Source organism: Camelus dromedarius, chromosome 29 (assembly GCF_036321535.1).
Source record: "Camelus dromedarius isolate mCamDro1 chromosome 29, mCamDro1.pat, whole genome shotgun sequence".
Classification (NCBI taxonomy): Eukaryota; Metazoa; Chordata; class Mammalia; order Artiodactyla; family Camelidae; genus Camelus; species Camelus dromedarius.
The window spans coordinates 24,061,897-24,075,955 of NC_087464.1; the positions used below are offsets into that span (position 1 = coordinate 24,061,897).

At 58.9% G+C, this 14,059-nt stretch overlaps 1 protein-coding gene across 1 annotated transcript; it reads left to right on the forward strand.

The window, feature by feature from the left end:
• The first annotated feature begins 497 nt into the window (after positions 1-497).
• On the forward strand, positions 498-12,599 carry INSYN1 (inhibitory synaptic factor 1). Its single transcript, XM_010977913.3, has 3 exons — positions 498-1,433; positions 1,846-2,552; positions 11,816-12,599. Exons 2-3 carry the CDS (start codon positions 2,397-2,399, stop codon positions 12,533-12,535), a joined length of 876 nt encoding a protein of 291 aa, XP_010976215.1. The 5' UTR covers positions 498-1,433; positions 1,846-2,396; the 3' UTR covers positions 12,536-12,599.
• Positions 12,600-14,059: the final 1,460 nt, after the last annotated feature.

Below are 14,059 nucleotides of genomic sequence, written 5' to 3' on the forward strand. Positions count from 1 at the left end.
CGTTCGGAAAGGTGGGGAGGCACGGAGCCAGCCCTTCGGCCGCTGCCCCTCCGCGCACCGAGGTCAGCAGGAGTGCGCCCGGGCCAGCCCGCCCCAGGCCCGCAAGGGCAGGACGTTTCCCGGTCCCCGGGGTGGCGAGACCGCCCGGCTCGCTCTCGGCGCCGGGAGGCGTGTGTGTCGCTTTAAAAGATCCCTCCCGGCGCGCCGGGCCGGCCCCTTCCCTGCCAGCGCCGCGGCGAGCGGAGCCGGGCGAGCCGGGCGGCCTTTGAGGGGAGCCAGCGCCCGCCCGGGCGGCCCGTCCGGCGGGGGGGAGGGGGGCGGCGGCGGCGGCGGGGCGGGCCGGGCCGGGGGCGGCCGGGGCGCGGGCGGCTCGGCGCTCGGGGCGCGGGGGCCCAGGCCCCGCGGAGCCCGGCGGGGCGGGGCAGGGCGAGGCGGCCGAGGGAGGCCCAGCCCGACCCGGCGCCTGGTGGCCGCACCGGCCCGACCCGGCGCCCGGTGGTGGGGGTGGTGGGGGTGCTGGCCAGGCGGCGAGCCGAGAGCCAGCGGGCGGGAGGCGGCGGAGCGGAGCCGAGCGGAGGCTGAGAGCCCCGTGCGCCCCGGCCCCCGCCGGGCCCGCCGCGCGCCCCCTCCCCTCGCCTCGCCTCGCCTCGCCGCCTCCTCTCGCTCTTCTCGCCTCCTCTCCTCCGCCCCGCGCCGCTCCTGCGCCCGGGCCCCTGCCTCGCGCGCTCTCGGCCCGGCCCGGCCCGGCCGGGACCTGGTCCCGGCGGTCGGCACGGCCCCTCCCCCCGGGACCCGGAGATTCCGGACCTTTCCGACCGTGGACTGAGCGGCAGGAGCATTGTCGCCCCCGGCGGACCGCGGGGCTGCGCGGACGCCGCAGGTGCCGGAGCGCGGTCGTTCTGGGTCCGGGGTGAGAGCGTCCCGGGCGCCCACGGGTACCTGCTCCCTCCGGGCAGGGCAGGGCAGACCCCGGCGGAGACCGGAGCCGGCGGATCTGGACTGGACAAAGCGAATCCCGGACGGTGCCGAGCCCGGGGAATGCTGGGCGTGGGCTAAGGGGATCCCGGCGTCCTCCCATCCCTCCGACTTTGGCTCACTCGCTGGGACCGGCCCAGTGTCGCCTGGGTCGCCCTGTGCCCGGGTCACCTGTGGCCTCGGAGCCCCGGACCCGCCGGACCCTTGCTCATTCCCCACCGGGAGCCCGGCGGGGGTTGGAGGAGATTTTTCCTGCCCTCTTCCTTGGAGCGGGGAGGCCCCGCCCCCTCCCACCGCCCAGATGTCTCCGGTGGCGGCTCTGAGGACCTCCCTGAGGCCAGGGGCCGAAGGGTCCAGAGAGAGAAGCCCGCCCTAGGGAGCCTTGGGGGCCCCCCAACCTCGCCTTGGGACTTGGCCCCCGACGCTGCTCGGAAGGAAGGCCGGTGCCCCCACCTTCGGTGAGTCCGGGAGCGGAGTGGGGGTTCTGACGGAAGGCGGGGCTGGGGAAGGGAGGGTCCATTTGGGAATGAGGGCACCCTAGGGGTACCAGGAGTGAGGACAGATGACTGAGAGGCCCTCTGGTGAACCAGCGAGGCCAGGCCTGGCTGATGGGGGAGGTTTGGAGGGGAGCTGGGGCAGGGTGCCCCAGCACAGGTTGAGGACTTCTGCTTCTAAAGCAGGGGCTCCCTCTTTTCCCTCTAGAGGAGGGGCTGTGCTGTAGAGCATCTGCCCCCGCCACCCCTCCCCACAAAGAAAGAAAACAAATCCCCAGCGAGAAAGGGTGCAGGCTGGGGTGAGGAGGGAGGCAGCGGCATTGCCGGCTGGTGCTGCAGCCTGGGAGGGCTGACGCCAGGCTCGCTTTCTCTGCAGGGGGCTGCCCTCCTCCAATCCAGCTCCCTTCCCAGAGCCACCCACACCTGGAGCCCCCTACACATCTGGAAGACCCTGGCCACCAGCCCTCTGCAGGTGTCAGTTGCATCCCAAGACCTCTGCCTTTGCAACTGCCTAGGAGTTGTGAGGGGGTTACTGCTGCCTTCCCCCCATCCCAAGGGCATCTCTTACCCTTAGTCCCTGCAGAGTCATCCCCCTGCCTCTGTGTCCAGCTCAGCACACCCACAGGCACTTCAAGTCCTGGAGGCCACTCCTGAGAACCAAGGCCCCTCCCCCTGCCCTTCTATGTCCTCACCTTGACCCCCTCTGTCAGACTCTGTCTCCCTCTGGGTGTCCCATTCCCCACCCAGAGGTAGAGGAGGCGAGGTGGCAGGGGGCAGGGGCTGGGTGAGGACCACCCAGGGCCAGGGTGGGCTGGGGGGCCGTTAAGATGTGGAGCTCTGCCTGGCCGAGGGGGGCTCCGTGGAGGCAGACACAGCGTGTGCCCGGCTGGGGGGAGTATGGGCAGGCCTGCGGCCACGTGGTAAAGGATGAACATTCGGGGCACCCCGGACCTCGGGCAGCCCAGTGACGACCCCAGCAGTGGTGGTGAGCGGGAGCGGATTCGACAACGCATGAAGATGGTCATCGGGCAGCTCGAGGGCATCCTGCGAGAGCTCAAGGAGGTGGCCAAGGAGCTAAGGGAGGTGAGTGAGGGGCCGGATAGCCCCTAGACCAGTTTTCCTGGGCCTGGCACAAAGTCGTACTCACACATAGGTGTTTAAGTGTGTGTGGGCCAGCAAAGCTGTGTGCACCTGTGTCACTCTGCTGGGTCCTTCCTTCCTCTTATTCTCCTTTCCCCAAATCTGCTTTGCTAAATGTCACTGTACCCCAGCGCTGGAGGGGCCTGTGATCCAGAGACTGCTTGCTTGGGCAGCATGTTGTGGGCACAGGACTCAGGGGTTAACGCTCAGAGCTGCCAAGGTGGCCAATAAGGACCGAATCCCGCCACAGCCTCTTAGTGGAAGACATTCTGTGACCCAAGCTGACCTTTGACCCCACTATCTGCCTCCCAGACTCTGATTGGCTTATAAGAAGCCCTGGGAGAATGTAGATTGTTCTACTGAGGCCGTCCCCGCTGCTCGAGGCCCAGCGCAGAGCATTCCCCAGAGATCACGCAGATACTTAGAACCCTCGATCCTGAAAAAATTAAAGCCAGCGATGCCTCTTCTGCCCTGAGGGAGGAATGGGTCCAGGGGACTGCTCGTGGGTGTCAAAATTCCTGTGTATGTCGGCAGGGTCAGGAATCTCAGAAGGGATGCATCCACGTCCAACAGTTCTGAACGTTTGTTGCCAAGGCTGAAAAGTCACCAAGAGAACCTGGGATGTGTGCCCCTCTCTGTCTCTCTAAGCGGAGCCCAGTTTAATTACTGCTTCCCACATTGCCAGGGTAATGAGGTACACATGTCCTCAGCCCTGCCTCCTGGGCTGTGTTCGAGCCCAAAATGCATGACCAGCGTTCTGAGCTGCTGGCCTGAATATGCCTGCTGGGTGCCATTATGCCAGCCAGGTGGGCTTTAGGCAAATTTCAGCTCCTTGTAACCAGGGTCCCTGCAGAGATGGCAGGGGGAGTGATTGAACTGGAGTTATGGGCTTGAGCTCTCCCCAGCCAGCTGTAGGGGGGCACTGGGAGTGGTGGGGAGAAGGGGTGATGGTGGACTATCTCCGCCAACTCCTGACTGGCAAAGTGGCATTCCAGTCTGGCCTGAGAGCCAAGGAGCAAGGGGTGTTTGAAGGGAGTTGTGTTCAGAGTAGAGAGGGTTGTGGAGATGCTGGGACAAGAGGAGAGGTTGGGCAAGGCAGCCCCTCTGCCCAGAGTCAGCCTCATGGAGCCTACTCGGAAGTCCTTTCTCAGGAGGTGGAAATGCCTGTTGCTGTAGGTAGAGAGAAATGGTACTTCTTCCCGTGGTCTGGGCTGAACATCTTTGGGGAATACAGTTTAGAGGTCAAAGGCCAGATGCCCCTGAGCAACCCCTCCTCCCCCAACCTCATTGGTCCAGAGGACTACAGTCCCCCTCTTTGACCCTCCCCACCCCCCATCTTATTTCAGATGTTCTGTGGTTCCACCAAGGCCATGGGAACGGCCCAGAGTCTCAGTCTTTGGCAGGGGCGTGGGACTGATGCCCCAGCAAGCCTGCCCAGAAAGAGCCAGGATTGACTCTCAGCCTGGGAAGCAGCTTTGATAAGCTCAGAGCCTACTCCCAACTGAGCATCTTCCAGCACCTGCCTTTCATCTTCCCCCTAGCATAGCCGTCCAGAGCTTTAAGGCATCTCACAGGTCATCTAGACCAGCCCTGTCTGTTTGCTGTTGAAGAAACTGAAGCCCAGAGAGGGATAAGGGCTTGTCCAAAGTCACATAGCCTACCAATGGCAGAACGAAGCCTAGAACTCAGGTTTCTGATGCCTATTCTGGAGCTTCAGCAGGTGGGCTAATGGGTGACCTCTTTGCATTTTGACAGGGGCCTTCTAGAGGTGATACCTTATGCTTGTACTGTGATGCTCTGAGGGGTACCTTTTAGGGGCAAGTCAAGGAGCTCAAAAGTGCTAGGATTTATTTGCAGTCCCTTCCCAGCACAAACACTCACCCACTCCCATGTCTGGCACAGCAGAGCTTCAAATTCCCAGGCTCTGCAGCCCAGAGGCCTGAGCTGGGACAGAGAGAGATGAGTCCCCTCCCCTGGAGGCCGTGTGCCTCCACCCAAGACTTTGGCAGGTTGCTACAGCAACCAGAGTCTACCCCGTATGCCACCGCCTGCCCGCTGCCAATGACACCCAGCTGGGAGGGGGGACAGGCCTCAGAATTCCCCCACCCCCCAGGCAGGGTCTGGACATGGGGTGATGGGCAAAGGGAAGTGTTGCAGAAGGCAGATGAGTCTCCGGGAGGCCCAGGCAGAAGAGGAGATGCCATAACTGAATTCCTGTGGGATGGGATTTGTTAAGAAAGGGATTAACGAGAGGGGGGTGCCAGGCCCCAGTTTGGAGTAAAGGGTTGCAGTCCCTCTTCTCCCTGGAACCTCCAAGGGGGCCATAAAGCTGAATCTGTCAGGCTCTCCTTTGCTATAGCTTGGTGTGGCATTTGCCTTCAGGGGTGTCACAAGGTAGTAGGCTCAAGGTTGAGAGGGTGGCAGACACTTGTTCCCTCATCACTCCCCACCCCCACTCATCTCAGCGGGCAGACAAGATTCACGTGTGAGACTGCTGGGGGCTAGCACAGGATGCCTGATGGAGGAGCAAGGCCAGCAGGGAGGACCGGCTCAGCCGTAACCCCCTCTGCCAGCCTCCTCTGTCTGCTGCTCCCTTCCCCCAGCCCCAGACCCCACTGATCATGGCAGACTCTCCTCACCCTCTTGAGCACACAGCCTGGAGTTCACAGAAAGATGAGAGACACTAAAGCACTCCCTCCCCAGGACCCTGACCCTCAGTCTGCTCATGTCTGAAACGGGGATGATGCTCATTTGCACCTCAGTGCGATCTTAGAAGGGTTCACAGGGCTTGGCATGTGCTAAGGGGGACAATACCTACTCACACCCCTAAAGGATTTGGAGTCCCCACCCCCATACCTCCCGCACCCTCCCAAACCCCTGCTGCAGCCCTGACATTGGCCTGGGCGATAGAGAGCGAGTTCTGCCCCGTGGATGGGGCAAGTAGTTTAATGGACTAAGAGATGAGGAGTGTAAAAGTGCTTTGAAAGCTAAAATTGTGCTGCAGAGGGATGTGACGGTCAATCATTAATTAGCCCTCATCTCTCCTAGGTTCCCCAATACTCCAGGATGCCAGACCAATTCCAGCAGGCTCTCTAAGCTCCTCAAAATCCTAACATAGAGACACAGCACAGCCTAGGGGCTAAGAGCATGGGCCTTGCCGCCAGACACCTCTGGTTCAAATCCGAGTTCTGCCCCTGCCTAGCTATGTGAACTTGGGAAAACTACTTTACCTCCCTGTGCTTCTTTTCTCCCATCTCTAAATGAGGGTAATGAGCTCTGTGCTCCCCATCCCACCCCCCAGCCCCAAGGTGGTTGTGATGAGGGTAGGAAGGGGGCTTCCAATAAGATGGTTTTTGAACAGAGAACCAAAGGAAGTGGGGGTGATGTCTAGGGGATGAGCCTTCCAGGAGGCGGGACCAGCCTGTGCGAAGATCCTGGGGAAGAAATGTGCTCCGCACGTTCAGGATCAGCAAGAAGTGAAGTGAGGGAGGAGGAGAAAAGCAGGAGAAAGGTCAGAGAGGGAGCAGGGAGTCAGATTACACGGAGCCTTGCGGGCCACTGTGCGGAATTTGGATTTGTCCTCAGTGAGAATCCCACACGCTTTTCGGAAATCTGGTTGTGTTTCTGGGTGGGAATCTTGCCTCCCCACTGCTCCCCCTGTTCCCTACCTACAGGGGCCCTCAAGGCCAGGGATAAGGGCCTTGCCTTTGGTTTCTCAGATGTTGCGCTTACCTTGAGCAGGTACTTGGCCTCCTCCTCCACGGTTTCCCCCTCTCCAAAATGTTGCACAGCACGGGGGTTCAAAAGTGTTTCTTGTGTTGATCACTGGTGTCCCTCACATCATCACTGACTCTTGGGTAGGACATAACTTACGGGCACAGTTGCCCACTTTGGCCTGAACACCTCAGGAGGATGGAAGGCTGGGCACAAACTTTCTACAGCCAGGGGCAGTGGTGGGGGACCCCCCCACACACTCAGTGTTCTTGGGGAGCGGACCCAGTGGTGATTGTGCAGTCCCCTGGGCAAGATGCTGCCTATGAGGTGGCGCTGAAAGCCAAGGGCCGTGCGGGCACAAGATAAATGTGGCCCAGTCAGGAAGCAGCTGGAGCAGGCGAGGCTGGGGACCACGGAGCTGTGCCAAAGTGGGTCAGCTCCATCACCCGCCGCTCAGCAAGAATTGTGCGGATTTTTTCTTTTTTTTTTTTTCTCGCCTTCATTTCCACCCTTTTCCCTTTGCATTCTCCTCCTCTGAACAGATTCACGAAGCTCCCTGGCCAATTAAGCCAAATTCAGGATGAGAATCGTGAATCATGGCCACCTCGTTCCCCCCCCAACCCCTTCCCCAAATCCACAGCCCCCCAGGAAGACAATAAGTAACATAATAAAGAATTAAAAAATAATCAGTGGTCATAAATAATGCAGAATCCCCAGTTATGTAACCAGCTGCCCGGAGAGCTGGAAAGGAGGGAAGGAGGTAGCAGCTTGTCAAAGGAGGTAGGGGCCAGAGGTGAGGAGCGAGAGGATTAACAGGTTCTAGGACTCCCAGGTCCTCAGTCCTGGGGACTTAGGGAATACGGACACGCTTTCCTTGGAGATGGGTCTCACCCAGGGCCGGAGGGCAGGCTGAGGCAGGGAGTACTGGGGTGTCCAGGACCAAGGAACTCTTTCTCGAAAAAGAAGCCCCCAGCGGTTTTATTAAGTAAGCCTTCTATCTCAACGCATCTGCTCATTCAAAGCTGTATTTGTAAAGGGTGTGCCAATTCCTGTGCCAAACTGGGGATGCAGTGGTGAGCGAGGCAGACCCAGTCCTGCCCCTCATGGGGCTTCCTGTCTAATAGGAAGACAGACATCAACCGCATTATAACATATATACACATAAAATGGTAGCAGTGGTAAATACTGGAAGACAAAGGAGAGGTGCAGGGTGCTTTGAGAGCCTCTCCCAGGGAACCTATCCTCAACTGGAATCAGGGAAGACTGCCTTATGGAAGTCAGGTGGAGTGAGTAGGGAAGAAAGGAGGCGTTCCAGGTGAGGCCAGAGGCACAAGTGAGCTTGGTGGAGGAGTAGGGCTGGTGAGGAGGCCGGCCTAGCCGCGTGGAGGCTGATTGCTGGAGAGAACTGGACCTGCGACCAGGTTTGGTGTGGGGTTGTGTTTGGGAGGCTCAGGAGTTTGGGGAACTGGGAAGTGCTGGAAGCAGAGGGGTGATGTGGTCCTGCTGGCTGGAAGTTCCCCGGGTGCCTCGTGCAGCAGGAGCTAGACAGGAAGTTGCTGTCGGTGGGGAGACTGGATGAGTGCGGTGTTCAGGGGGGTGCAGCTGAGGCTGTGACCAGGACACAGGTTGTGGACACCCTTGGGACAGGGCCTGGGACCCCCAGAGGGTTTGTCATGGCCCTTAGCCCTTCCTCTCTAGTGTTCACTCTTGCTCCCTTTAGAGCAGACAATTCTTGTTCTTAAGGGGCCGGGCCCAGGAGCCTGGACCCCTGACTTCCGGGTCTCAGCTCAGCTCCTTCCTGTCTCTGGGTCTCAGTTTGCCATCAGCAAGCACAATGAGAAGGGTGGTCTCCACGGTGTCTCCACCCGCTCCCGGCTTCGAGCTTCTATGCTTTCTCTGTTCCATTTCTTTCTCCATTCTCTCTCTCCCCCTCTCTTTCCTTCTGTGTATATAATTATTTCCCTGCACTCCAAGACAATCCCAAATTACATGTAGGCAAAATGATTATTAAATCTCAGAGAGAAATCATAGATTTCAAGACAGTCAAAGCAGAGAGGCAGGTAGCCTGGGGCCTGCCCACCATCTGCCCTCCCCACTGGCCCCGTGAATGAGGCACCAGGGACAGGCAGCGGGGTTTGTGGACTGACCTGGTCCCTGCATACAGTTTGGGTCCCCATGGTACATCACTCCCCTTTCTGATCCTCATCGAGTGGCTGTGACCTGTCCCACCTAATAGGCTGGCCTAGATTTGCCTGTGAGTCTCAACTGTTTGGCTTTTAAAACCTTTTCTCCTGTTCTGTCGGGAGACAACCCTACTATAGGGAACATAGGTGCCACCCATGTGCTGGGGTTTGAAAGAGCCAATATGTCCCATTATTCTGCCACAAGCATTGGAAATGTCCCCATCACAATGTCATTCCTTTGTGAAGAACTGACTCCCATCAGCTCTTGGGCCTGGTGCCAGAGGCCTGGCCCTGTGTTAGCACCCATGGGTGCACAGTGGATACTGGTGGTCTGCATTGTTCTACATGCTTTCTGTGCATCAAGTCATTAAAGCCTGACCACAGCCCTATCAAGTAGGTATTACTAGAATTCTCCTTTGATGAAGAAACTTTAGGCCCAGAGAAGTTGAGTAACTTGGCTAACGTCACACAGCCTCTAAGTGGTAAAGCCAGGGCTGGACCTCAGGTCTGGCTCCAGAGCCCCGGTTCTTAAGTGCTTGGCTGTGCTGACTCTGCAGTTAAAGCACATTCCTATCTGTCAGATCCCTGGGGCCTGATGAGCAGAGGCGCATCCCCCTGTTTCACAGGGGAAGGAACAAGACATGAGAGAGGGAACTTACCTGCCTCTCAGGCCTCCAACCAAGATAGGGCAGACTTGGGACTTGACCCATACCACCCTCTCTTCCTCCCCTCCACACTCCAAGGATGGGACCAGAGAGGGACATTCTAATGGAGAAGAGGAAGGGCCCAAACGTGAATGCCTCCTGAGCAGGTGGCCGGCAAGGGCTTCTTGGGCAGGGTGGGTGTGTATCCAGGCCTGAAGGCTCTGGGGCTCCTGCTCCGTGAACCCTGCACCTTCCTCCCAGGGGACTGGGAGCCCAGCTTCAGGCCTGGCCTGCCCTCAGCCAACCCTGTGAGCTCACAGCCGAGTCCTTAAACTCCAGATTACCACTGAGGTCCTCCCACCCTCAAAGCAGCGGACTCTCAGCTGCTCTGCTTGATCAGGGGAGTCTGATTAGAGGGTGTGGCTGTCTCAGAGGCTCAGGGCCTCTTCTGAGGGCAGCAAGGCCCTAGGCTCCTATTTCTTCACAGCTTAAGTCCGCAGTCCCCTCGGCCAGTGGTTCTCAGTCTGTCCTTGCACCACCAGCAGCGGCAGCACCTCGTGGGAGCGTGTTGGATAAGTGCCTCTCCAGCCCCACCAGGCCCAGGGAATCGGAAACCCCGGGGAGTGGGCTGCTGCGTGCCCCGGGCTGGGAGCCCCTACTCTAGGCCAGGGCTCCCGCCAGCTTCCAGTGGGGCTTGGGTTAAGCAAGGGTTTGGGGGGGAATGTGAGCTTCTCTGAGGTGGGGGAGTCATTCTAGGGCAAGGGAGGGCATAAGAAGGGGTGGCCAGACTGGAGGCGGAGCCCTGTCCTCGTGGCCTGTCCGAGCCCAGAATCACAGCAACTCCCTATGTGCAGTGCTGCAGGGCTGGGGTGGCTGGAACCTCGGCTTCCCTGGGCCTCGGGCCGTCATCTGTAAACTCAGGAGGTGATGATCTTGTGAGTGGAAAGCCTGACACACAGTAGGTGCTCAGAGATGGGAGATGATGTCGCTTTTATACCAGTGTCCCCATGAAGCCCTTTAACTGACTTCGCATTGTTCCTCATGAAGCTCTGGTGAGGCTGGCAGGGCTGAGATGACCATACCCACTGGGTGGTGAGTGATGTTGAAGGCCGGAGAGGTTGTGTGAGTTACTCAAAGACATACAGAGCATTCAGTGTCTCAGCTGAATCAGGACCCCAGGTGTCTTGACTCCCCCAGCTCTGCCATAGGCCTCAGCCAAGTGTTCCTTCCATCCCTGGTCTGGGGTGGGGGCGGTGGGCATCCCTCGACACTGACATTCCAGAACAGCGTCTCGAGTCACTCCTGTAAACACAAAGTCCTAGAATCTCAGAGGCAGAAGGAACTTTGGAGATAAGCTCGTCACCCAACTCCCCATTTACAGATTGAGAAACAGGCCTAGAGAGGGAAAATGACCTCCAGTCCACCTGCATCGGAGCCCCGGAGTCCTGACTCAGTAGGTGTCCCACTGAGCTGGACTCCTCCTGACCCGTTGCTTCTGCCCTTGCTTTGCACTTGCACTGTGGGCCACTCAACACCCCACTCCTTGCCGAACACCTTGCACATCCCTGGACAGCAGTCGTCTTCAGTAAAGGTTTGTTGAATTAGGGACTTCATTAGTTAATGAATTAACTGACCGCTCTGACCCCAGGGACAGAGCACTGGACAGGGCCGGAAGCTGGCTCCTGGGCCTGATGACTCACCGCGTACATCTTCGTCTCTGGGTCTCTTTGTCCCTCTGCTTTGCTTTTGTTGTTTTGCTGGTTTGGATTTTGACCTGAATCTCTACTCCTCCCCTTGCTCTGTCCTCTCCCTGTGTCTCCGACTGGGTCTCCTTTTCTCTCTCACTGTCTTTGTCACTGATGCATGTGCCGACAGTGGCCTCGGCAAGGGGCTGTCCTGAGGCAGGGCCGCCTGCAGGGAACAGGGCTTCACTTCCGGCAGGACAGGCGGGCGCAGTGACCTCCGCCACTGAGCTACCCCGAGTGCATTTAATAGGCAGCTCTGGGCCCAGGATGGATGGTTTCCTTACTGCTTACCAAATAATGCTTGCTTTATTCCCTCCCCAGCAAGCCAGGATTGATCTCCACTCATCAAGGGGCCAGGAAGGGAGGGGGAGAGGAGGAGGCTCTGGGGCTGTGTCGGGGTGGGGAGATGGAGACCTCTGCGGGGTGGTTGCTGGCCCGCTGCAGGGGCTAGTCCAGGATGCTTTAGAAAGCCTGGGCAGTCTGCAGTTACCACACGTCATTTCCTTTCTGAGGGTGGGTCATCCCGCCACTGAATGGACTTGTTGGAGTCTCTTAGCCCTTTTTAAATGACCCCTGTCAATCAAAAGATCAAGCTCTGAGCACCAGGGCTGCCCCCTAGAACAGCAGCTGGCTTTGGGGGAGAGGGGCTTGTGAATGGATGGGTGCAGGGCTGGAAGGCAGTCTCCTCCCTCCCCCAGAAGCACTGAGGAGTGGAAAATGAAAATGGCCGGTTCCAGCTCTGTGCACCCTGGTCCGGTTTGGGCCCTCAACAGGGCAAACCAACCTGTGACCTCAAGTCCAGCTGTGTCCTGTAGGGTCGTCAGCCAGGGGCTCTAGCAGGGTGGGACAGGGCGCACTCTCACCTAGGTGATGCTGGCCGCTGCCTGGCCCCTGTCACTCCTCTCCCCTTCCCTGGCCAGGTGGTGAGCCAGATCGATAAGCTAACCTCAGACTTCGACTTTGAACTGGAGCCAGATGACTGGACCACAGCCACTGTGAGCAGCACCTCCAGCAGCGACAAAGCAGGTGTGGGCGGCCCCTTTGACCTGGGCCACCTGGACTTCGTGACAGCCGACATCCTCTCGGACAGCTGGGAGTTCTGCTCCTTCCTGGACATCCCCACCCCCTCAGACTCCGTGGACGGCCCCGAGCCTGCCCGGCCGGGGGCTGGCCCTGACTACCGGCTCATGAACGGCGGCACGCCCATCCCCAACGGGCCCCGGGTGGAGACCCCGGACTCCTCCAGCGAGGAGGCCTTCAGTGCCGGCCCCCCGAAGGGCCAGCTGCCCCAGCGGACCCCGGGCACGCGGGAGAGGGTGCGCTTCAGCGACAAAGTGCTCTACCATGCTCTGTGCTGTGACGACGAGGAGGGGGATGGCGTGGAGGAGGCGGCAGAGGAGGAGGCGGGCCTGTCCCCAGAGCCTCCCCACACAGAGGCCCCGGCTGGCGCCCTCAAGCCCTCCCCGGCTCCCTACAAGCCAAGGCGCTCGCTGCTGACTGGCCGCTGCTCGGGCCCGACCTTGGCCCCCGAGCAGACCCGAAGGGTCACGAGGAACAGCAGCACCCAAACGGTGTCAGACAAGAGCACTCAGACGGTGCTGCCCTACACGGCCAGACAGAAAGCCAAGGGGAAAAACTAGGGGCCCGGGAGGGGCTTGGGGCTGTGGGCACATAGAGCTATAAATATATATATATTTAAACAAATGCAGTCATAATAAAATTTTAAAATGCTAAGGATCCGGCCCCACAGGTCCCAAAGCTGTCACAGAGCTCATCTTAGGCACAGAGATGCCTGCTCACCTCTTAGGTCTCAGGAGGTGTGGCCAGAACCACCTTCCTTTCTCCTGTCAGGGCTCCTGACAGGAGTGTCCAGAAGTGTGCATATGAGGTGGGGCTCTAACCTGGGACTCCTCGTGCAGGCCCCTGAGCGCCGGGGTGGAATCGGCTGCCGGCCTGGGCTACGTCCTGAAGGGCTTTCGTCAGGAGGCAGGCTCTCAAGGAGCAGTGTCCAGGGCCAGGGCTGAGAGCCGGCGTGATCTGCAGCCTGCGGTGTGGATTGAGGGCTTGGGGCTGGCGTCACTCTAGCTGGGCCCAGGATCACTCGCACCCCTGTGCCTTCTCCTCCGAGGCAGACTTTTGCCTCTCCTTCCCAAAGGCAGACTTACCTGGATGTGTACGAGCCCGCCCTGCCCTGCTTCAGCGGGTAGAGAAGGAGCAAGCGGCTCCTGCGGGCGGGCCTCCGTGCTGGGAAGCTGGGCCTGCACAGCCCCCAGAGGGCCGGGCTGCGCCGGGTGGAGTCTTGCTTGGAGAGCCTGGGCCACTCCCAGTCCTTTCAGCCCTCATGCTCCTTGCAGTGTCTCCAATGTCTGAGAATGAGGAGGCACCACTGTCTCTATTTTATAGGCAGGGGACAGATGAGCCAGTCTACAGAAGCCGTCTGATGGGACCAAGAGGCAGAAAGGGTGGCAAACCACACAGAGACCCCAGCTCTTAGAGACAAGGTGAGGCCCTGTCAACAGGAGGAAAAAAGGGCGGGGAGGAAGCTGGAATTCAAGGCAGGCCCAGCCTCCCACCCCTTCCTCCTCTGCCCTTCCTGAGGTCCCTTTCACTGCTCCGACCCCTCCCCACCCTCCCCTGCCTCCCATCCCCCAGCTGGGGCTTGTGTGAGGGAGCTGACATTTATCAGCCACCTAGTATGCACCTGCGCCTGGGCACTGGGCTGCATCTCAGCACTAAATGGCAGATTTAGTTGTGCCCGGCACATAATAGGTTGCTCAATAATTATTTATTAAGTAAATGGATGAACCACAATCCTTATTTTACAGGTGAGGAAGCTGATGAACAAACAAGGAATTTGTTCAAAGTTGCACAGCAGGAAACTGGTGGAGCTGGGGGTTCACGCTGCTATTATTATTTACACTACATAAAAGCTGCTGTTCGTGGAATACCTATTACTTGATGCATTAGTCACTTTATGTAAATTATCTTACCTACTTTACAGCAACCCTCCAAGTCCCTGAGACTATTACCATTTTACAAATGAGAAAACTGAGGCCCAGAGAGGTGTATCCTTCCCCAAATAGCCAGCTCTGAAATGCAGAAATGGGATCTGGATCTTGACTTCGCCATGCTTCCCACACTCCTGGCTTCAGGGTATCTGGAAC

Coding starts and splice junctions, on each gene's coding strand:
- INSYN1 (XM_010977913.3), top strand. CDS start 2,397: ATGAACATTCGGGGCACCCCGGACCTCGGGCAGCCCAGTGACGACCCC. Junction 2,553..11,815: donor TGGCCAAGGAGCTAAGGGAG/GTGAGTGAGGGG, acceptor TTCCCTGGCCAG/GTGGTGAGCCAGATCGATAA.